The sequence below is a fragment of the Archocentrus centrarchus genome, chromosome 20 (assembly GCF_007364275.1).
Source record: "Archocentrus centrarchus isolate MPI-CPG fArcCen1 chromosome 20, fArcCen1, whole genome shotgun sequence".
NCBI lineage: Eukaryota > Metazoa > Chordata > Actinopteri > Cichliformes > Cichlidae > Archocentrus > Archocentrus centrarchus.
The window spans coordinates 2,142,528-2,167,370 of NC_044365.1; the positions used below are offsets into that span (position 1 = coordinate 2,142,528).

At 46.9% G+C, this 24,843-nt stretch overlaps 1 protein-coding gene across 3 annotated transcripts in view; it reads right to left on the minus strand.

Moving 5' to 3' along the window:
- LOC115799125 (activin receptor type-2B-like) overlaps positions 1-21,176 on the minus strand; it is a 38,074-nt gene extending 16,898 nt beyond the window's left edge. The window contains exons 1-2 of one of the 3 annotated variants that reach the window (XM_030756126.1): positions 20,625-21,176; positions 4,661-4,728 (exon numbers count right to left, since the gene is read on the minus strand). Coding sequence is in view for 2 of the 3 variants with exons in the window: in XM_030756125.1 (XP_030611985.1) it covers positions 20,625-20,676 (52 nt within the window). In the remaining variant the exon portion in view is untranslated. The remainder of the gene's footprint in view (positions 1-4,660; positions 4,729-20,624) is intronic. The other 2 variants (XM_030756125.1, XM_030756127.1) reach the window with 2 other exon arrangements.
- Between the last annotated feature and the right edge of the window lie 3,667 nt (positions 21,177-24,843).

Genomic DNA, 24,843 nt, shown 5'->3' on the forward strand with positions numbered 1-24,843 from the left:
CACAATATATTATATATCAAAACAATAAATTACGTGACAAATATTTTGCGATATTTTACACTGTTACTGCAGAGTCACCGAAACACTGTGACCGTGTTCATCTACTGAGTGCATAATGCTGGGTGTGGAGCGTCCACACTGTTTACTCTGTCAGAGGACTCTGATACAGGTCAGTGATGCTGAGTGAGCTGCTGAGGATTTCCACAACTTCTCCCTCAGTTTCCACTTTAGTTTTTGCAGCTGTTAGCCGGCATTCCTGAAACTTTCTTATAAAGTGGATCTAATGTTAACACGGACACTGAGCAAATAAACTTTGATACGCTGTGAGAATCCACACACATCTCCCTCTCTCTGTGTGGAGTTTGCATGTTCTCCCCGTGCTTGCGTGGGTTTCCTCCGGGTACTCCAGTTTCCTCCCACATTCCAAAGACATGCACTTACTGGGGTTAGGTTAATTGGCTACTTTAAATTGCCCATAGGTGTGAATGAGAGTGTGTAAGATTGTTCGTCTTTCTGTGTTGGCCCTATGACAGCTGGGATAGGCTCCAGCCCCCCCGCGACCCTGAACAGGATAAGCGGAAGTGAATGGATGGATGGATGGACGCTGTGAGAATGTAATCAAAATAGTCATAAATATAATTGTGACAATATCAGAAAATAAATGTTTATGCACGTGTGTTAGAGCCCTGACTTTCAGATCAGGCTTGAGTTGAAGAGAGAGAGGATGAGATGGAGATGAGGAAGAGGAGAGCAGGTGGAGGAGGAGAAAAAACAGATAAAGAAAAAATCTTTGATAATCATATTTTAAAAGAGTGTGATCTTTAAATTAAAACATATTTGACCCTTTACTGCAGTTTTTATCTACAGTATATTTAGTTTGAATGTTTTTGGGATTGTATGGTGTGTATTATATTGTAGTACTGAGTTGTTTTCTTGTTGCATTGTTTTAGTTCGCCTTCTTTAAAGCAGAGTGTGACTCCTGTCTGTGAAAAGCACATAACAAAAATGAACCAGCTGGCCCTACGGTGGCCTGTGAGACACACAACAGGTCTGATCTCACACACAGCTGCAATCCAGCTCTATTGTCACTGAGATCATTATAGCCTGCAACTCAACACACACACATTTATACACACACACACTTAAAGGAACCACTTTGAAGTTTTCCCGTCGTATCAGCCATCAGTTTCTCTTTACACTTCGTGTATTAATTATCACCAAAGCTGAAGAACATCTAATAAATTAAATAAAGGTGATGTTTGAACTTTGATCTGAACACATGCATCACTGTTCATTCTTTCCACTGTTAGTCAAACTGTTCCCAGGACTTTTAACCTTTATTTTCTAGTTAAGGGGGCACACTGTCGGTGATGTCGTGCATAAATCTGGCCTCAGAGCTTAAACGCCTCAGTGGGCCCCTTTCACCTTTTAACACGAGACGCTGTGAGCAGGGAGGCGGAGAGGCTTCTTACTGCAAGCAAAACAACAACTCTAGAATTAATCACCACATGTGCATTAAAAACACAACGTCAATATTTTCTTTTTAAATATCAGGGTTATCCTCAGTGCTGGAATATCACAGCACCCTGATTCCCAACAAATGAAGCAGTTTGAGTTTTAACTCGGCTTCATCATGAAAACCTCTGGAGTAAAAATGGACTTCTACTGGTTCCAGATAACCAGGTTTCCATCTGACTCTAATGTGCTAAAAAAAATGAAACAAGCTCACAATCCAAAAATCACTGTTTCAGATATGAATGATAAAAACTGCTGTTTCATAGTTGAAAATGGAATAACCTAAAACCCAAAAACCAGAAACAAAAATCAGAGCATTTATTTAAAAAAGCTCAGTGAAGTACACAGATGATGAGCTGGACTTCCTGAGACAGGATCCAAACACCCTCGTTTGGTGGAGTTTTCTGAATTTAAAGTGATCTTTCTGCTCTTTCCTTTAAACTTTGGTATTTATTCAAATTTGTTAAAAGTTAAAGTGGTGTGGTGTGGCCTAAACCCACTGTGACACCCGTGGCACAGTTTCACATGTTGTGGAAATTTTCTTTAACAAGTTTTTGATTAAAAAGATTTTAAAAATGATAAAAAGACTTTGATATCACAGAGCCTTCTGTTAAATTAGATTATATATCTGTCCTAAGTGCTTGTTTGGCTTTAGTCTTTAATTTAATTTATGCATTAACGTGAACAGTGACCCCGACATGAACATCCTCAGTGACCGATCAGTACTGCTCAGTACTGTGTTCACAGATATTTCTGGATACTTCTGCATTTGTTTGAATCGACTGGGAGAGAATGGATCACTCAAAGAAACTCACTGCCAGCTAGCACTGGTATAAATACTGGCGATAACATCGGCTACTACAAACGATGCATTACTTTTGTAACATGAGAAGTGGAAACAGGAGGCAGCTTCCAGTCGTGCAGTAAGTGGACGAGCACTCTGGGATTGATTATTAGTATTTTATTTGACTAGAAAGTGAAACTGTTGACATTAAGAATCTTTGTGGTGGGTGTCCTGGTCTGGACAGGCAGCATTAACAGAGCACGTGTTTCTGCTGGGGAATAAGCCGGGGCGACCGAGGATGATAAACACTGACGCACAAATCATAAAAATTTAATTCTAACTACTAAAACAGACACCAGTGAAAGCAGTTAACATCAGTAACATGCTGTGCAGTCCTGCAGACGCACTCTCAGAATCTGCTCACACATTATTCTTCTGTGGAAGTCAGATATTAGCTCAGTGACAGCGGGGTTATCGTCACAGAGCAGAAACGATGGGCAGAGCCGCCGCATTAACGCCAGAGCTGTAATAAACCAGAATCATCCTCGGCGTGTTCACACGACCTTTACGACGGCGGCACAGATGTTACCGTGAACACCACAAATGTTCATATCATAAACTCTAATCAGCGACAGCTGCAGCATTGTTATGAAAAGCAGCGAGTGTGAGAAAAGACAGAACGGAGTCGAACTTTCAGCCTTCCAGCTGCAGCGGCTCAGACGCACAATCGCATCTCACACATTAACATTTCTATGCTGCGTATGTGTGAAAGTGTGTGACCTCTGACCTCCAGTGTTTCTTGATGACACGCATACGAACGTGAGCCAAATGCAAATGGCTCAAAATGTGTGCGCTCCACTTTCTAATGCAAAATGACCAAATACCAATTATTAAGAGCCTTTGTGAGCACCAGACATAAGGGGTCAGAGGTCATGCACTCACATGCAAACACGCACATATATGCACACACACACACACACACCAGCATCTGGCAGACCAATTATGTGTGTGCATATATTACTGAGATCATAGGGCAGAATATGAGATGCAAAGTCATGGGAACTCCACACACACACACGCGCACACACACACACACACACACACACACACACACACACACACACACACACACACACACACACAGTTGTTCATGTGTTCCAGCTCTGACTTGTACTGTTTGTGTTTCTTTGTTAAATGTATCAATAAACTGTCAGCATGAATAAAGTTTTCTGCGCCGAGTTCAGAATCGTGCTGAGCTGAGGCTGAATCAGCAGCTCTGTCTCTGGATTTGATGCCTCGTTATCTCTGGCAAACTTAGATGCTCCACACCTGACCGAGTGTGGAGTCACGCCTGGATTTTTTCAGTACTTGGCCCTAAATTTTAATTGACTAATATTAATAAAAACTCTGGTGTCTCCATTTTATTTGGATGTTTAAGGGCTTGAGAGGTCGTAACACCTTCAGCAAGCAATCGTTGAGTTTGCTGATCTCACAGGTATCACTGTAGTAGTGCTGCACAGTGTACCTGAACATCCAGCACACAGCTGTAATATGCCTCTTTCATAGCCTCCCATATGCCAAGCTCATGGTCAGCATGTTGGCTGGTCTTTGCTGATGCAATGCCAGCACAGTCCTGTAACTGCTCACACTGATGCTTGAAGCATGCTGGCTTCATTAGAGACTACTTCTAGAAGATGGGCAGGTTTCACTGCTCAGGAGAAAACTGCCTCAGTGCTGCTACAGGAGCGGAAGCCAAAACGGGAACTGGTTACAGAAGATTTCAGCAGACGGTCTCATCTTTTCCTGATGTTGCAGCATCTCCCTCTGAGCTATGTGGAACCTCGCTGCCCTGCACTGATGCATCATTGCATCATAGAGACCGACCTGCTCGCACCAGCTCACAAAAATGAGGAGGTGCACGACCTCTGAAACTACATGTGAGCAGTCCAAGTGCCGGGAATACCACAGGAACAATGTTCACAGACTGCTGTGGAGCAAATTTAATTGCCTTCACTTTCACATCACTGACATCAGGTCTCTTTTACAGCCGAGAGCAGCAAAACAGCCCAAAACATATCAAAAATTCACACACACAACATACAATACACAAACAGCCACAACAAAAAGCATCAGTGTTCCCTCGAGAGAAACATCCACGTCTCCTTCAGCACGTTCCTCATGATGATTTACAAACATGTGAGCTCAGAGGGTTCTGTAATTTGTTCCATGTCTAAGCTGCACAGTAAGAACACCCTCTGACCCCCCCCCCCCCCCAACACATCTGATAACTGCTGGCACCGGGACAAAGATGAGCACACGGGTCATCCCGTATCTCTGTATCAATAGTGATGATCAACCCACCAGATCATGCGGAGCACTGAGTCAGAGACTCTGATAAAGCAGAGACGCAGCAGGAGGGTGGAGGGGAGCTGTGGACAGAGAAAACACAGCTGGAAGGGTAAAAGTATTTAAAGATATTAATACTGTGATGAAACACTGACACAGATCTACATTCAGCACCAGCTTAACTTTGTGAGCCGACGCTCCTCATTTCTCCTCAAGCTCCAGCTCCGAGTCCTGGCCTCCATCCAGCTGGAAACCCAGAAAGGGCTTCCCCTCCCCAAACTCTAACACTAACACACACACACACACACACACACACACACACACACACACACACACACACACACACACACACAAACAGCCTCTATTTCTCTATTTATAGCTGCTCACAAGTCAGCCTCAACACTGCAGAAATGCTCTCTGTGAAAACGATAAGAGGACAAAGAGGGGGAGAGAATGAGTACTAGAGCTTATTGTTACACACACACACACACACACACACACACACACACACACACACACACACACACACACACACACACACACACACACACACAGCAATAAGTGCCATCAATCACAGCCTGCTCGGCCTGACAGCACAGAGGGCTGCAGACAATAGAGCTGACCTCTGAGACAGCGGGCCTCATCGTTGGAGAGCGAGAACGACAAAGAGAGGAACGCACGACACTTTTTATTTCTACATCTGTCCTCAGCAAAGACGCATCCAAGGATGTTAGAAACACTCAGCTTAATGATTTTAAGCAAGAACATTTTATTTGTTAGTTAATTTGTTAAAAGTCTGATGTAGTTTTTCGATGTAATATTTTATACGACGTGCGGAGAAACACGACCTGATCACAGTCAGCAGAGGTGGATTTACTTCCAGCAGGTGGACCTGAGACATCGTGACAAAGAGAAGTGAAGACCAATAAGCAGATCGGTTTTTTTTGGAGGGACAATGGTGCCGACAGCTCAGTCACAGCAAAAACACAGCAACAAAACAGAACATCGTCACGACGCTGACACCCTTTAGGAAAAAGAGCCAACAGCATGAGCTGTAACATGTCCTCACACTCTGTGTTACTGCACAATCAGAGCTAAAGCTCTGCATGCTGGCTCTCCGTTTCTTACATCTTTACTTTTATGGGTTTTTAACACCATCATGTCATCCAACATGGAAATGCACACATTACAGCTGCAGCTACGGGAATAATCTGTCCATGGTTTTATTGATGAACGCAACAAAGAAATCCCATCTCCCATCACAGAGTCAGACATGCAGACCTGATGACAACAAACTGCTTGCTTTGTCTGAAACCATGGCCGATGTGTTCACTACAAACAAAACATCAGGTCTGGGTTTGTGCTGGGTGGCTGTTTCCTCAGGGATCGCGGGGTAAAGGTGCTCTGTGGTACTTAAAGGTCGGGTCAGAAGGTCACACGGGTTCAGGGACAGTTTCACTGTTACTCCAGTACATTTTGGTTAGTTTCTTTAAAAATGATCCATATAGGCGGTTCCAAAGCTGTCTTATTTCCTCATGACTGAGTAATTGAGTTAAGCTTCATTTGCAGCACTGCGTGGTACCCCCACCATAGAGGAAGACATCCTTCTTTGCTCTGTCATCATGAGTGAAACTGCTCTTCATACTGGTCTAAACATTAAACTGTTACAAAAAGGCGGGACGGAGAGAAAACCTCAGGATAGACTGAGGGTACATACACGTACATACATACAAGCGAGGAAAAATGGCAGAGGTCTGGTTGGGGTCTGACAGCATGTAGCCATGTGTAGTTACATTTCTGGGACGGTGGCAGTGTAAGTTATATCATAGAGACAGATGTATACATAGTGCTATGAATCAGCATTAGTGACAGGACCTCTGAGGCAGGTCCATAGAGGAATCTGTTCGTTCTTATGGATCTTCAAAGTAAGCCAAAGCTCCTATCAGCACTCAGGTGTTCTTGACTGGGCGATCTACCTGGAGACTGACTAAGTACACCGTCAGCTGTTTTTTATGGGAAATTTGTGTCCTACAGCTGTGAGAGTCAACAAGCTCCCAGGGCCTGTGCTAGGTAAGCCTGCCAGGTGTTGCTAGTTTTTCACCACATGTCTGATGTGCTGATCATTTAATGACAGATGTTATCCCCACCCGTTTATTTAAGTTTATCGCCCTGTTAGTTTAGTACTGTTTAAAACACAAATAATCCTCAATAAGTGCAGACATCGCTCCAATCGAGCAGTTACCTTTTTGAACCTGTGACTGCTGGACTGCAGCAGTTTACCACCTCTATTCTGGACCTATTTGAGTTTAAGGAGGTTAAAACGATCCGTGAAGAAGTTCTTCTGTTCGACTTTGGCCTTAAAGTTGAAGCAGGATTTATTTGAAGTTCCTTCAGCTGTTTGTAGGGTTTATGATACCTCAAAGGAGGTTCTTGAGGGAACTTCCTTCTTCGGTTCTTTCATCTGTTAACAGGATCAGGTGCAGCGAGGGTTATCCTTGCACGAGGTCCGGCAGTGTAGTTCTAGGGTTATCCATGTGGTTTGTTAATGAAGGACTGCAACTGTTTTTAGGCAGAAACTGATCTTCCTCTGGTTGTTACTGGAATGCAGAAAAAGGACTGCAGCTTCTTTATAAACATCCAAATGTTTGGTTTCATTCGCGGCCTTGATGGAATATGACATGTTCTGACTGACTCACAGACCTGCAGCTGTTTGCAGCTCACAGGTGGACAAATATACAGATACTGTCCATAATTCAAATTCCAGTACAATGAGCATATGTGCACCGTGTGTCGATGGTTCCATGTGAGCAAGCGAACAGACGGCGGCTGGTTTAACAAGCGATCTGCAAAAAGTATATGCAAAGAAATATACAAGGCAAATCTGTAAGAACATAAGATCATGAGACTGATCAGTCAGAACAAAAGAATGGAGTTAAACACTCTTCTCATGTAACTAAATATTTCCACATAGATCTACTCCAGCAGCATGTGAAACCTTAAAAACCAAAGAGAACCTTCAGAAACAGTTGAACCCTGTTAAAGAACCAGTAGATAAACAAATGAAGAACTCCTTAAACCCCAAACGAACACGAACTTCTGTCATGTTGCTGCAGTTTATGCTGGGATTGTTTTTCTTTGGCATATTTGTCTCTGTCTTGGCTGTTTTTCAGCATGATGTGGACTGGTCTCCACCATCAGGCCTTTGTGACATTTATATTTAGGGCTGCAACAATTCCTCGAGTCACTTCAATAATTCCATTGTAAAAAATACTCAAAGCAAATTTGTTGCTTCGATGCTTCGTTTAAGTTCTCCGTGGCTGTGACGGATTCCCTTTAACACTGAGTGGATCATCGTGTTTTTCTGCCTCCACCGCTCTCTGCGTGTTCGTGTGTTGTGCTCGCTGTGCTGAGAATCAGCTGTTATTTTTTCTCTCCTTCAGCTCCCGGACATACTGCTAGCCAGCGCAGCTATTAGCACTGGTGACCGTCCGGTACCGGAAGGACCGTCAAAATATTTTTGATACTTTAATCCCTGATTAGTGACTAAATATAGACCTGCAGTAGAAACGGATTTAGGAGAATGCTTGTAAATATAAAGCATTACAAGATTACGCTCACACAGCCCCCAGTTTTTCAACATAAACACTGATAACACAACAGCAGCAATCAGCTGATTTACCTGCAGTCTGTCTGCACAAAGAGGCGGAGCCGGTGAGCTCAGGTGAAGCGGAAGGAAATGTTTTTCTAGTGTCCAAATGAAGCTTTTCCCCCTGTAACCTCCATTAAACCTTTACTGGGAAACAGCTGGAGGTCCTTCATCAACCAGCTGATCAGTAAGTGAAGAAAAGAGAACTTTGTAGCTGCTCCATCCACCCTGTTTGTTTCACACAGGGAAAAACTGCAGTACGGAAGTTAAAATATGCAGATGAACTGTTAATGTGAAAAAAGTATTTCTTATCCAGTTACTTGGGTAATCAATGGAATAATTGGTAGAATAATTGATTACTAAAACAATCGATAGTTGCAGCCCTATTTATATTGCATTTTTAGATCATGTTTTAAGTGGTTTCAAAATGATCGTTGATGGATCAAATTTTGAATTAAACTGAACTAAAATTTGATGCACTGATAAAGTCAAACTGAAACTAATAATAACCACATAAAGAAAACTGAAGAAACGATCTGAAGATCAATTCTACCTTAATAAGTTTTAGAGATACGGACAAGGACCACTACTAACCCCTGAAAATCCTGATCCTGGGCCAAACACCAAATGAAACCACTTGTTTGAATGACTGATCACTTCTTATCGCTCCACCAGCTGTCGGGTTCTGTCCATTTATTGGTGCTACTTTGCTGAAACGTGTTTCCACTTCAAAGGGCAGCAGAGGTGGTTAGAGGGGTGACGATGGCATAAATCTGATGACCTTCACTCCGGTCCTGGTTTTCAGCTCCTTTTGGCTCGTCTGGAGAAGATCATTGTTTGGGTTAATTAGCCTCTGACAACACTAACCACATGTTAGGAAGCTTCACCTTTGCTCATTCACACAACCATCACCTCTGTAATCCTGCATCTTTACGTTTATCACAATAAAACCAACAAACTAAACTGTAGGAGGGCATCACTAACTCCAACATCCGCTCGCTCTCAGCCCAACAGAAATACAGGAGGCATCACTTTGTGAGGCTGTACATCAACTGTCCTCAACAAGTAAAGATCAATTTTAAAAGGAGGCAGAGCACAAAATTAGCATTAAAAAAACAAAACTTTAAAAACAAACACACACAAAAAGCTGCTCCAGGAACAACAACAACAAATGCTGGAACACATTTGCTGCAGCAACAAAAACACCAGCAGCACGTGAGCGTGCACGAGGCCAGGTGTGCGTTCACGTTTTACCCGCTGATTAGAGGAGCCGCCGTCTGATCCAGAGAGGAAGCGGCAGATAAGACGACCTACACGAGAACGTGTGTTCTGTTGTCGTCCAGACAACATCTGTCTCCGTCATCTCTGGGAGGAGACAGGACACACACTCCCAGAGCCCCCCCTCCACGTTCACACAGAACAGAGTCATTCCTCTGGTCTCCGAGTGAGAGAGGAAACAAATGAGCAGAGGGGAGGGGGGCGGCAGTCTGGGCCCCCAGGGAGCCGTCACTTTATCAATGAACGAGCCGTGGACCCCCCCATCTGTCACAGCGAGACTCCAGACTTTACAGCCCAGCGAACACAGCGCAGACCAGCACTCTGCCATTTACTGCTGTGACTCTGCAGCAGGAGCAGCGAGGGCGCCGGGCTCTGATTGGACGGTTTGAACGGGGCTGGACACATCCCCGCTCGCTGTTTGATAAACTGCTCTGGACTCCATTGTTGAGCTGTGTGCTTTGGGCCCAAACAGCACGAGCAAGATAACACTTTATCTATCAGAGACACACACACACACACACACACACACACACACACACACACACACACACACACACACACACACACACAGGCCTGCAGTGCTTATCAGAGTAAAACCAACAGTGGCTCTGACACAGTGGACTGAACTCTCAGCCTGTGCAGGCTGATCTTAATCATGTGACTGTTAAATACAAACATATTTGTCCAGATTTTCATGTTGCCACATTCACAACGACACAAACTGCATTCATAAAGTTGAACGAGTGTCTCTCTGTTCCACCGAGCGTGCGGTTCTTTCAGCTCAGACCTGACAACAAGGTGACACCTGCTGAGCACATACCTGTGTGGACTGAGCTTTATGACCTTTGCTTTCAAAGCACCAACATGTCGCTTCACCTTATTGAAGCAAAGGCTTTCAGGTGCCTGATGGTGGCAGCTGCAGAGTCTTCCTGCTGCTTCAGTGAGCATCTTACGGAAAAACCTCATCGTTAACGTAACGCAGCGATAGCTCCTGTGTGGGAATGGAACCTCCACCAGGTCACTAGAGACCTGTTTAGGGTTATGGGGAGGGTTTGAGCCCAGTTTGAAACCTGAATGGAAACTCCTTTAACAGGAAATCTGTTTGGGACTCATCCTCTAAAAGCAGACTCATTTCTAATCCTTAGGAGAACTTTTCCGGCCCCGGAGGATGTGAAAAGCTTCATGATTACAGATCAGACCCTGAGCCAGTCAGCTGGTGTCCAGTGCTACCTTCACACAGGCTGAGCCGCAGTCCCGGCAGATCTGAGGACAATCGGCTCGCGGCTCAGGTGGTCTCCTTGTACAAATACAGATCTGACATATTGCATGCTGCTTTGTGACCACATCCACCCCAGCGCCTCCGTTTCCTGCTGCTTCTGACTGAATCAGTGTCATATCTGCTGTAATTGATGCTTGCTCTGCTCTGTGGGGGAGCCTTGCAGCTGCTCTCCCCGCCTCCAGTTTCCCATGCATGGACATTAATTACCGCAGATGGAAATGATCATAACAATGCTGCTTTTGTCTGCTCGGTTCTGTAGTTTGTGTTTCTGGTTTGTGGTCCTCTTCCCCCCCAACAGGCCCCAGCAGATGGCTGCCCCTCCCTGAGTCTGGCTCTGTGGGAGGTCTCTTCCTGTTAAAAGGGAGTTCTTCATCCCCACTTTCACCGTCTGCCTGGACAGGATCATCTGATGGGATTTAATATGCTAGAGGTCACCCTGCAATGTAATGAACTGCTGCAATATAAACAGAGAGTGAATTAAACCAGTTTGATTAATTTGACGGGGATTCAGACCCACAACCCGCAGCCTGGAGGTTGGAGGACCTGAATCCATGTTGGGTGTTCCTATGGTTAATGCAGCATTTTTAGACTCAGCAAATACAGTCAACATAAATAAATGAAAACAGAGAGCATTCCCCCGAGATGATAATTAATGTCAATGAGGAGAGCGCTTTGAAAAGGCTCTCACATCTCCACGCTTCATCTGCTAATCTCACAGAGCTGTGATTTCCTCATAATGTCTGAAAGAACAACGTAAGCTGGTGCTAATTACAGAGGGAACAGCTCTGACACACATATTTAATTAGGCTTGTGCTTGGCTCAGTTTTGAAACTGCCTCAAATAAACTGCTTCTCACAGGAAGCCGAAAATCTAAAAGATGAAAGTGAAACCTCTGAGCGGAGCTCCGCCGGTGTGAGGATGACCCCGCACAGCGTCAGGCAGGCCGACGGCCTCAGAGGAGTCGAAACACGAAGACTTACTCTCAGAATAATAACTGTGGTCTCACCTGGACCTGCAGAGGAGGACCTGCCACTCACAGTAAAGGCTCCATCTGCAGCCTCTGTTCAGAAAATACTTCTACTCTAACTGAAAACGAGTAGTACTACAGGGATGTAAGTAGCAGTACTTTTACTTGAGTACAGTTTCAGCAGCTCTTTGCACATCTGTGTGTAACTCAGCGTGTTTACCATTGATCTGAGAGGAAGCAGGGAGCGAGTCAGCCTGCTACATTCATCTGTTCGCTTCTAATCACATCAGCGAGCTGCTGATGAAGTGACTGCTTTAATGTCTGCAGGCTGCTTCTCTTATTCCTCTGCTGCGGGCCTGAATAAACTGCATCATACACTCTCTGCTAATGACTGTGTGTGTGTGTGTGTGTGTGTGAGACGATGGGCTCGGCCATAAAGTGTGTTTTATATTCATTGGCAGACGGCTCACAGCTCAGCAGAGCTCTCAGATGACTCAGTTTTTGGCTTCAAATAACATTTGAGACAGATTTATATGATCACCAATAATCTATAATCACATCATCATTTTTGCTGCATTACTTTTATCTCACAGCTTCAGGTAAAACTTGCAGCATCCTGCTGGTGCTGAATCAAACCTGCTGCAGGTGAGGAGGTGCAGGAGGAGCCACAGGCTGCACGTTTATTAATGCTTATTAACTTATAATTAACCTTTAGAAATTATTTTATTGTTTTACAAAGCAAACTGTGGATTCAGGGCTCCAAATTCTGCAGATAAATAAAATTATTAGTACAGGAATCAGTACAGGGTGGTGTGAGTACTTTTACTGCAGTAACGGGGTCTGAATACTGCATCTCTGCAGGTTTAAATAAAGAGCAAACAGTTTTTTCACTCTGGATCTTAGTGTGAGTCAAAGTTTGGGATAAAAACCAATAAACATGATAGAGCACAAAGTGTCCTCTCTCCCTCTCCGGCCCCTCTGCCCTCTCTTTCGGAGCCCCCCCCCGTAAAGCTGCTCGTAAAGCTCGCCTCTTCCTGCCTTAGGTACGCGGAGCTGCAGCGAGAATGCCGGCCGAGCTCGAGTCTCACGTTCTGAGGCAGGAACTGCGAAACTACAGCAAATCCTGGACCAGGAAACAGAAAAACCAACAAATCCAGGACATCAAACCATAAACGCCCAAAACGAAGCTCGAACCATGTAAGACCCAACAAATCCTGGACCTGTAACCTCACATTCCAACATGCCTGGGCCATAAAACTACAAATCCCAGCAAACCTTGAACCCCAGGGGTGTGGTGGTGGGGGTCAAAGCTTAATTTAGGTTTCTTCTCTCACTGAGTTGATCCACTTGCTTCCAGCTGATTGACACACGGCAGCAGAAGGAGGAGCCAGACACGCGTAGGCAGCAGTGACAGTCCTGAATGGGCCAATCAGAGTCTTTTGTGGTCAACACTTACATGATGTTTAGTTCCACTGCAGATTTAACACCTTTGCACACCTGATTTGTCCCAATTAGACCATCAACAGCAGCCATCAGGACAGGTTTAAAGGCCTGATTTTCTTCCAGGGAACATCCCGCTGGAATCTATTTTCACTCATTTATTTAACCCGTTCACTTGGATGCTGCTTCCTGCAGTCACTCCTCAGGTGAATAACTAATTTACATAAAGGTAAAAAGAGTCACATGACACAATGACAAGGAACCAACATGGCAGGCCTGAGGGGTCATGTCACGTTCATGTTCAGCTTTGTTTGGTGGGGGTTACAGTGAATGCTGGACTCCTCCTCCATCCTCAGTATTGAGCACTGAGAAAGCAGGTCATTGGAGCTCAGGTCGCCTACAGTGTAGGAGTGAAACGTGGACGCTGCAGCTCACAAAGAGTCCACAGTCACACGGTAACACTGACTTTGTTTATGGATGCAGACCCTAGGGATGTGGGACTAGTCGACTAATCGTCACTAGTCGGTGACAGACGTATTAGTCGGTTAGCCTTAATGCAAAGAATACCCAGTGCTGTAAATGTTTGTCCTGAATGTTATGCAGCTGTCTGGCATCAGATGGACCTGCAGCCCTGACATCATTATAGAAAAACTCTGTTAATCCTGGCCTGATATTTTTATTAGGTCTAATATCAGTAGTTATTTTTTAAGTTTTACAATATAACCTGAAGCACACCTCCCAGGAAACACCTGCATTTCAGCTACTTCCTCCAACTTTGTACAAAGAAGCGACAAAACTAGTGGGACAGATGTGTTTGAGCCTTTAAAACAAACTGACCACAGCACAGAGTAGGTCTTAGGAGGGAAAGGTAATTAACACACCTGCACAGGTATAAACACCGGCAACACCATCGGCCGCTTATGTAGGTTATGTTGTAGCTCTATGAAGACCCAGCGCTGAATCAGGGGTTAACAATGCATGGACATCGTTTGCAGTGACGTGTTTTCATATATTTGACATCAATTTATTTAAAGTTTTTTCTTCACTGTCTGTCTGGAGTGTAAAGAAGAGCGTTCATAACGCGGGTGCTGCACAGTTCGGCAGTATTTGATTCATTATAGAAGACCATGGTTACTGGATTAAATGCCTTTGTTTAGACAGGGTTTGACATCACTCCGTTAAACAGTCCTAAAATCTAATCTGAGTGTTTCTTAGTTTCAGACTAGTCGGTTAATCTTTTGTTGTTATGTGGGTCTCAGTCTGCCTTCACCTGGAGTTGCTGACTGAGGAGTGAAGGTGAGAACACACTGCTCTGGATCAGGTGTGCGGCTCTGCAGCTTCAGCAGCTGCTTGAAGCTTCATTTCTGCTACCGCGGTTGTGTTTGCAGAGTGTTTCAACCACCGCAGAGCTCCTGCACAATCCCAGCTGGGTGGTGCTGGCTGTGGGTGGTGCTGGCTGTGGGTGGTGCTGTGCATTAGTCGAATGCTGATTGCTGGAGCAGGGACGGGCCTGACAGCGGCGTTGATTGGGCACCACAAAGAAGGGCTCAAAATTAGAGCAAGAGCAGCTCAGACAGAGGCTGAAACTCTCAGTTTCAATGCAGCTCTTTGGATGTTAGAACTTCTTCAGGGTTTGTGGACCAACAGCAGCACAAGCCAAGCAGACGGGTCCACCACATACAGCAGACGCTCTCTGCAGGCAGTCCAAAGCTGCTAATGCCCCCTTTAATCTCAGCTTTACTGTGACTGTGAGCTCAGACCTGAACCCAGCCGGACCCACGGAGACCCGGCTGGTGAACCTGGAGCTGTGTGCCCATCATGTCTTCTTCTGACACCAGTTTATTCTTTAAAAAGAAGTTTCTCAGATCTCATTAATGCAGACGAAACCGTGGCCACACCTGAGTCAGCGTTTAAAGGCCATTTATAGACAGATTACTATTTTCCTCTGTGTGCTGAAATAAACATTTCATGATTAATAATTACTCTTCCCTGTTGCATTCATCTCTCCCAGAGCGCCACTGACCCCTGATTTATGATCACTGCTGAGCAGAGCACATCCGTGGGCCCACCCCAAAGTGATGGGAGGAACCCAACTGAAAAAAGTCCTCCTGAGGGTCTGCAGAGAGGACTCATCCACAGCCCTGATGGGGTGAAAGCACTCTGCTCATCAGCTGCTGGAATATTCACGGCTGTTTCCACCTGCTGCCGGTTTCATTGTTTCAGCTTCACTTCCTGCTGACGTCTGCAGTTTAGGAGCTACAAGTCCAGCACTCCTCCACTTACACATCTACACAGCCAACCTGGTTTCAAATCAGTGCTCTGCTTCTCCCCCCCGGGTCTGCTTGACCCAGCCCCTCCCCCTCTTCCATCCCCATCCCCCAACCCCTCCTCCTCCTCGACTCCATGCCATTAATCTTAGGGGGAGCAGTGAGGAGAAAGAAAGAAAAACAGACACTGGGCCTTTAAATCTTGCCCGTAGCTAGGAGAGCCCCATCCCCCAGCATGTACCCCCCCCTCCCGCTGGCGTTCAGGCCCTGCAGGGAGTCGGAGCAGCAAGGACGCTGCTTTCTGTTTCACCCGGCAACAAAAAGCAACAACAACAACAAAAAAGTCCCTCAGCAACAAAAGAGCCCCGGCTGGAGCTGGAGAGGCAGATTTTGGTCCTCAAGTTTCCTTTAAGCAGCTTTAAAGCAGCCATGTTTGTAGAAACGGGGTGAAGACGGCCTGCAGCTCCTCTCGCTTCACTCAGACTCAGACTCAGAGTTTACAGTTCAGGTTCACTTATATCTGTTTTTACTGTTTAAGAGGAACCGCTGCAGTAAGACATCCTGAAACTGTCTCAGGAGGTGGAGAGAAAAACCGACTAATGAACACGCAGAGGAGCAGCGTGTACCTGTCTGCAGGTGTCACACATTCATGCTGCTTTCACTCCGGCAGGTGACACCTGTGAGGTGTTTGGAGGAGGTCGGGGTGGATGATGGGCAGGTAAATATCAGGAGCAGTTAGATCCACACAACAAATCAACTTTGGAGAAACTCAGAAAAGATTTCATTCAAATCTTTCTCCGTGTGTAACCAACAGCACCTTTACTGCACCCGGACCAAACAGGAGTGCTGCTGCTCCAGCGGTAGAGCAGGTTGTTGTCAGGATTCGATCCCTGACCTCCGGTCTGCCTGCCAAACTATCCTTGATACTGAAGCCCGAAGCATCCAGACTGAAAGCATAGAGAGCACTCTGAGCACTCAGCTGAGGGTAAAGTGCTCGTCCATCCTCAGCACCGAAATAATTAAAAACTACAATTTACAAAAAAAATGACAGAAATATAAAAGAACAGAAACGGGGCTGAAAACCTAAAGAAAGCTCATTTTAAACACACAGTTGTAGAAATGCTTGCTGGTGTAAACATATCTAAGTTTATACCTCCTACAGCGGACGGAGCAGGAGCCTTCAGATCTCCACCAGAACATTTGTGAACTGAGAAACAGCTAAAGCCGAGGATTCAGACCTGAGCTCATCCTCACAGGAGAACAGGAAGTGTGATGCTGTGCAGTCTGACCCACACACACACACACGCCTGTTTACACACACTCTAACACGGCTCTGCTGTGGCGAGTGAAGCAGCTCCTGATAAATTTGCCTTCATGCAGCGTTCGGAGTTCACAGGTCTGCAGCAGTTTGCTCGGCGGCTCATTAAAGGCCCGAGTTACAGCGTCAGAAGGCAGATTTTACTGGAAATAAATCTGACTGAGTTCAGAGGAGCCCACGGGGAGCAGGAAAGAGCAGAAATCCAGCTGTGAGCCTGCTCGCTAACACACTGACGCTGCAGAGCGATTCGGGCTCGAGGACGGAGGACAGACTGGATTTTACCAACAGAAACGTCCTCATAAAGAGGCACTCTGAGCACCTCCTGCAGAAATGACCCCAATCACATCATTTTACTGTATGCATATTACTGTCATTGTGTCACACTGGAGGGTTGAGCGCCCCCTACAGTTCTGAGCACTGAAACTTTCAGTGTGATCTTTCTAAATGGCTGTTTTCATGTCTGTCCAGCTTGTTCCTGACCTTTGACCATTGAATCAGTCATTTAACCCGATTCTCTGGCTGCATCGTGCTGACGTTTCACACGCTGACAGAAACCTGTGCCCCAAATCACATGACATCACATCTGTGTGAATGGTCAGTTTTAATGAATGATCGGTTACATCATATCACCACAGGATCATTGCAGACAGCCACATTTGTGACTCCACTGCTACGCTGATGACGCTCTGCTATCGCTGCATGAATCTACGCGAGCGGGTCGAACGTCTGCTCCTCGTTTTCTCTCTGACGTGAGTTTAACAACAGCACACCTGCATGGATGGTACCAGACTCAGGTAAAACCAGGCAGCAGCAGCAGCAGCAGCAGCAGCAGCTGCTCTGAACAGATCTTGTTTGGTTGTTGTTTTGTGCCTGACAGAAGCTTTTTAGAAAGGGCTGCATTTCTTAAACAAAGAGAGGCTGAAAAAAACTGCTCAGTTCCTGCGATTATTGATCAGAAACTCAGAATCAGAAGAAATTCCTTCTCAGTTTATATCCATGTACAATTTATCGTCAGGCTGCTGTAGTGTGTGTGTGTGTGTGTGTGTGTGTGTGTATGTCTGTGTGTGTATTGATCAGGAGGTAACGCTGCGAGCAGGAGAAGAAAAGCAGTTTCCACAGCTGCCGATAAACTTCCACTTTATTCTGACTGCACAGACCTGCTGCTGCAGCTCCTCAGGGTTCCTGCTGTGAAACACATGAACTGAACACACACACACACACACACACACACACACACACACACACACACACACACACACACACACACACACACACACACACACACACAGCAGAGGTGCAGTCTGTGTGTTTCTATAGATTTCTTCCAAATCTGCAGGTGGACTGGATCTGGCTCACCTAAGTGAACAATATCAATACAGCAATATATTTTAGCCCCTCCCTTCAGGTACGTTATCGATACACTGACACCAAATAACATCTTCATCACATGAGTCGCTTCTCTGTGATTCCTGCTGCTTATTGGCTGCTACAGTATTGTTCTGCCTGTTTGTGCTGTTGGCAAACAGATCTAATCAATCAGCCTGAGGATAATGTAAAAAAAACGGGGGGGGGGGGGGGGGGGGGGGGGGGGCAGCAGACACTGTTTACATGGTACGAATGGGTCACCCATTGTAAGGTAGTTACTAGGCAACATCATGTCATCATGTTATGACTGATTCAGCTTTGTAATGAGAGGGTGACTGTTATGAAACTAAAATGTGTTATAGGTGCAAAAATGCTACAAACAGGTCATTCAGCCTGTCACCAGGTGGCTGCTAGGCAACACAACAACATCCTCAGACCTGACATAGATAAGAACCTTCAGAGGCCTGGGATGTACCTGTGTGCCAAGTTTGGCTGCTTATGTCCTGATGGTGCAGGAGGAGTTTGTGGACAGAGAAACAAACAAACACACAGATGTGGCTCGTTACAGCAGGAAGCTGCTCAGGTGAACCACGAGGACGCAGCAGCTCTCAGCAGGACAGCGGGAGAAGGTTCATCAGAGCTCCAGTCACAGATACCAGGATGACGGCCTGCTGGAATCACTGAGAGGGTCGTGAAACATCCACAGCTCACCTAATAACATCAACCTTTATCTGCGCTTCTGGAAGGAGGCAGCAGGACAAACTCCAGACCCAGGACCCCCCGCTGTGAGGCGCTGACCACAGAAGCACCAAGTGACACCAAACAAGTGTCTGTCTTCAGTTTTAGCCGTCAGAGTGAACAGGAGCAAACGCTGCTGGAGTCCACAGAGAAACTGCGAGCTCATTTTTAATACGTGCACATTTTTCTTCTCGGTTATAGTTGGAGCTACTCGACCATGAAATAAAGTGATAAATGTGGAGTACCAAAACTCAGAGACTTCAACACAGTAAGTGTTTTCAACAGCACTCCCAGACTTCCATCAGCTGGACTGTTTCTGGGCCTCCGCTCAGAGGCCAGGCTGCTGTTGCAGAGGTCAGCGATCCAAAGAAGATGATGCTCTGGATTTAGGAGAAAACCTCCAAAACAAACATGAATGCAGCACAATAACGTCTGAGAACTGCTGGCAGCCAGAAGTGACACTGAGCTTTGAGTGGCTGCACAGCAGCCCCGTACTGGCTGACTGTATGCACAGACACCCACATCACATTCACAAAAACCTGAAACTATTACAGAAACCAATCAAACACCACCCGCGTGAGAATGAGCTGACATGAACCCACAAGCAGGAAGAGTCCTGCGTGAACCTCAGAGATCCTCCTGTGAGAGGAGACCAGTCTGACACCGACAGGCTCTAAATGACCAAAACTACAAACCAAAATCACCACCTTCAAAATCACAGCAGGAGGCGGACAGAGAGGGTCACCTGACACGTGTCCTCAGGTGAATTTGAGGTGACCCTCAGGACGCGTGTCACACCTGCGCACATCACAGCGCCAGAATCATAAACCTGACGCAAACGTTCCGAACCTCCACGGACCGTTTTACGCTTCTGAGTATCTGAGTAGTATTTCTCCAGCGCGCACGCGCCTCTGCTCCACTACTACGAGGCCACATGACGGAGCCGCTTCATTCATCCGTGGGGTGTCGTAGTAAGATGCGCGTGGACGGCATCGAGGCGCGCGGGCCCACCATCAAACAGCATAAGAGGATGGAGAGCTTATTCTTTTTCCTCTTTGAGGTTTGAGCTCTGCTGATCGATTATTGATCCGCCACCGTGCCCGAGCAGACAATGAAGCGGCCGCCTGCACGCGTGTGCGTGCGCGCACGGCAGCGGCCAAGTCCCCCCTCCTGAAACGCAGCGGACAGTGAACGCAACGGCAGGCTGGACTGAGGTGACTCCTGCGCCGGAAACAAAGCGGAGGATTCATTCACAAGATCCTCTCTCTCTCACACACACACACACAGCCGTGTTTCCACTCTCACAAAGCCTGACACACACACACACACACACACACACACACACACACACACACACACACACACACACACACACACCAGTCCGGCTCCAATCTGAAAACACTCAATAAATAAATCCGCAAATCGGCCTCGGAACGCGGCAAGTTTACGCTCAGTGGATCCGCGTGTCCTCAGTCCAGCGTGAAACCTGCTCGCGCTTCTTGCCATGTGCTGCTGGAGAAATACTACAACACAGCCACACGCGTGTTTCTGAGCGTAGATGCTGGACGCGTGCTGCTCTCCGGTCCAAACACCGTGGTCAGGGCGCACCTGCGGCAGCAAGCCCGCGGCTCGCGCTGCTGCTCTGTTTGCAGCCACACAGCCAAAGGCCAGCTCTGCTTACCTGCACACAAAGTTCCCAGCACGAGTGCACATGTCAGCCAGGACAGCCACATATTCCTTCTAGTTGGTGGCGGTCGCCGCTGCGCCGCCAGCTTTGCTCCCGCGGTCCTCCGGATCCTCCTCCAACATTTAAAAGACAAAACACCGAAGCGCAGGGGGACGCTGCGTAAAACCGCGACCCGCAGCCAGGCCCGGGCTCCGGGAGCGGTTTGTCCGCTGGGCTTTCCTGTGTGGAGCGCCGTGCAGTGTGTGTGTGTGTGTGTGTGTGTGTGTGTAAGTAATAATCCAGCAAGCAGCCTCTTCCTCCTCCCCTTTCTGCTGCTCCAAAACGCACCAGACCCTCGCGGCTCTACGGAGAACTTCCCCTCGGCTCCGGAGCCATGCAGGACAGACAGCAGCGGCGGCTCAGCCCGGGGGGGGGACAGTTCCCAAACCAGCCCAAAACCCAGCGTGAGGAAGGCAGTTGTGGGTGGAAACAGCCCGCAGACCAGCTCTCCTCTGCCCGTCTCTCCCTCCCTCTCTCTCTCTTTCTGCGCCTCGGTGCAGCTCTCTCCACCGCCTTGTCCTCTCTCCCCCTCTCTGGTCGGGGCTGCTGGGGACAAGCTGGCAGGAGGCTCGTAAAGCTGCAGTAACCTCCCCCACAGCTCCTGCTTCCTCTTTCAAAATAAAACCACCGCGCTCTGAATGAGAAGTCCTCACAGAAGCGCTCCTGGAGCCCGTGGGCGCTTATTCAGAAGCTTTGTCTCAAATAAGTGTGATTTCAGCGCTCACCGGGACATAAAACTGCATCCAAGAACCACCAAACAGTTTCTGACTTCACTCCGGAATAACGTTTAGAAGAGTTCATATCAGGTTTGTCGTGTGACCAGCAGAGATGCAGCGATGAGGGAACGTTCAGCCTCTCAGCTCTGACACCATCCATCCATCCGGGTTCAAATATATTCGATTTATTTCTGCAGATTTGAACTTGAGGCAAAATTTCCATTTTCATGTAGAAAAAACTTGCAGATGAATGCATTGGGAGATATTCATTTTGCAGTTGCTGCGTTCCAGTGAGAATGATGGCCCTCCCCGGGGTTCACTGTACCCAGTGGGGGGACCTCGGTCACCCCTCTGGCCTCACAACTCTTCACATACAAGTCGCTGTGCTTTGCTGAATCAGTGGGAAATGAAACCTGCTCCAAAATCTTTCTTTCCGAAGCAGGACATCATTCCAAGGCATTGGATCCAAGGAGTTAAACAGGTGGCCCGGGGGCCAGAATGGGTCCACTGGATGGAGTTACAAGTGGGAAAACTGGACTAAAGGCATCAAGATCTCTGAGTTTTCACCACCATCATTTATTTTCTTCCCCTCCAAAGAAAGGATGCTTACTGTGCTTTTTTTACCTTTACATCCGGCTCCCAGTTTCTTCTTCACTGATGACAATACAACAAAGCTCACAGCAGGGCTAACATCAGCAGCAGGTTTGTGGGACACTTTTATTTTGGCAATCCAAAGCGGAAGCGGCATGGTTCTTCCACATGGGCTTGACAGCGTTTGATGCAGCCAAGTTGAACTGAGTCCAAAATGGCTCCTAGAGAGAGAGAGAGAGAGAGAGACCCGGATGTTTAAATACAAAAGCAGGGATGGAGTGAAAGAGAGACACATGTCCTCTGCAACATAATCACTGTGTAAATTGGATAATATGGATGTTACGGTGACACCAGTGACTTTTGGCTCCCACAGAGGCATGATGGGTAATACAGAGTCCAGCTGCAGCATCATGTGATGCAAAACAACAACTAGAGTGTGTGAGGACAGAAGCAGCAAAATCTATCTTTGTATTCATGCTTGATTCACCAAATCTCTGCACATTCAGACACTGAAGGAGAAACAGATCTTCATCCTGAGCAGGATGAGAAGCCGTCTCACCGGGTTATTGATGGACTCTAGTTTTGCTTCTGCAGGGGTCAAATCATTTCTGCGGGGTCAGCGGTCTAAGCAGAGAAGCCCAGACCTCCTCCTCCCACCTCTGAGGTGTTCTCAGCACATAACCTCTCCACTGTGTCCCCAGTCCGCTCCCAGCTGGAAACACCGAAACACCTCAGCTAGGAGGCGTCCAGGAGACTTCTCGGGCAGATATGCTGAGCCGCCTCAGCTGGCTTCTTTAAATGTGGAGGAGCAGCGTCTCTACTCTGTGCTCCGACCCCTGCCACTCTTCTCTCCACCGTCTCACTGCCCACAGCTCGAGGTCATCAGTGAGGGTATCTCAGCCTGTAAATGGACAGCGTCGACATCACTGCAGGTGCTGCAGCCGCCCGTCTGTCGCCTCATTCTGATGAATTAGACACAGATGCATGAGGCAGCAGCGCATCCCAAACCCTGAGTGACCCCTCCGCACTTTTCAGGCTGAAAACCGTGACCTCAGACTTCAGACGCTCGATTACAACCTCTGCCCTTTGTTGCCCCTAGAAGTTCTGTCCACAAAAGTTATGAACAGATTCGGTGACAAAGAGCAGCTCTGGTGGACTTCAACACCCGACACACAGAGCAGAGAGCACGTAACAGCAAGACTGAGCAGCCTGAGTCAGGCAAACGCCGAAGCACCCTCACGTCTCCTAGAGAGGCTGAAGATCAGGTCCAGCGTTCCAGCATGAAAACTGCTTTGTTCCTCCCGAATCCTCTCCAGGACCTGCCAGAGAGCTTTGCAGGGAGGCTGAAGCCGACTCTAACTGCAACTAATCAGTTTCAGCTCCACATACACACCTCATTCTAGGAGCTCCTCATACTACAGTAAGTGCACCTGTCAGGTGAACAAAGTCAGAAGTAAAAAAGTGCACGTCCCTCTGAGGTGCCGGCGAGTAGAAGCAAAAGTCAGATGAAAGAAAGGCGTCAGATGAAGTAGCAGAGATTAGTGCTTCAGTGTGGTCGGATGTTAGCGTGCTGCTTTCTCTGCAGTCGGCTGATGTTACATAAGTTCAGACAAAATGCAGACATGAACCAGACAGCTGTGTTATTCTTGGCTCGGCATCAAACACACGCATCCACAAGCTGAGACGAGAGGAGCGAACACGTCCGAACACGCCACCACACACTCCTACGCGCTGACATGTGCACGCAACACACACACACACACCTCGAGCATGTGTGTGTCAGGGCTCAGAGATGCTCCTCCTGTCCTCTGAGAGTCGACACTGCAGTCGCACCATTGATCCATCACGCAGCACATGGAGAAGCTCACCCACACATTTCACAATAAGAGCGCCGCTGAGGAGGCCGGCTGTCTGCGGCTCGGTGTGCAGTGGAGAGCGTCCTCCAACCCAGAGACAGAAATAGAAAAAATGAACCTTTCAAATGAAGTTTTTATGCTCTGTGGAGAGTTTCTGCTCTTCTCTTCTCATCAGCCTCACACACGCTTTTATACTTGCAAGGAAATAAAAGTGACAAAAGCCAAAAATCTCAAGAAAGCAGATGCTTTTATTGCTGCTGCATATATTAAAACTCTTGTTTCTGCAGATGGTGTTGAACTGTTCGGCTTCTGCTGCATGTAAAGCTGCAGAAAGAAAATTGCATTTCCAGTTCCTAGTGTCCTGTGCTACCTTCAAGTTTGTGTGAGGGTCATTGACCTCCATGTACATGCTGTTAGCTCATCGGTACGTCTCTGCCAACCACAGTTTATTTTTGTCATACTTTGCACACAAATTCCTGTTATGGCTAAAAATGTGTTTTGAGAGTCCATGTTTATTTGTGCCATATATGAGGAAATCCCTTCAAAGTATTCCTAAAATAACGTGTTTGCATGAACGGGAATGACAGATGTACAGATGTTAGCTGCACATCTGGGAAACCTTTGTGACAGAGGGCGCTCAAGGGCAAAAACAAGCTGTGAACATGAGCTAAAAGCTGCAGGCTGAGAAGCTTTCGAGCTCGCCATGATATTAGCAAGTTATGAAGATGCAGCTGCCTCACACTAGGGTTTAATATTTTTCCCGAAAATGACATGAATCAAATCCCGGGAAATGACGAGCCATTTCCCGGGAATCCCGGGAAAGAGTTTATTTATTTTTTTATTTTAATTAGGCCTTCTGTAGCCTGTGTCGGGCTTAACCTATTGTGATATTGTAGAGGTAGCTTTCCAGCTATGTCCTGTTATGCCCAGTAGGGGGCAACGTCGGCTTGATTAACGCAATAAAACCTACATCTCGGCATTTGAGTGCTCGAGCTATGCGGTGTTGTATCG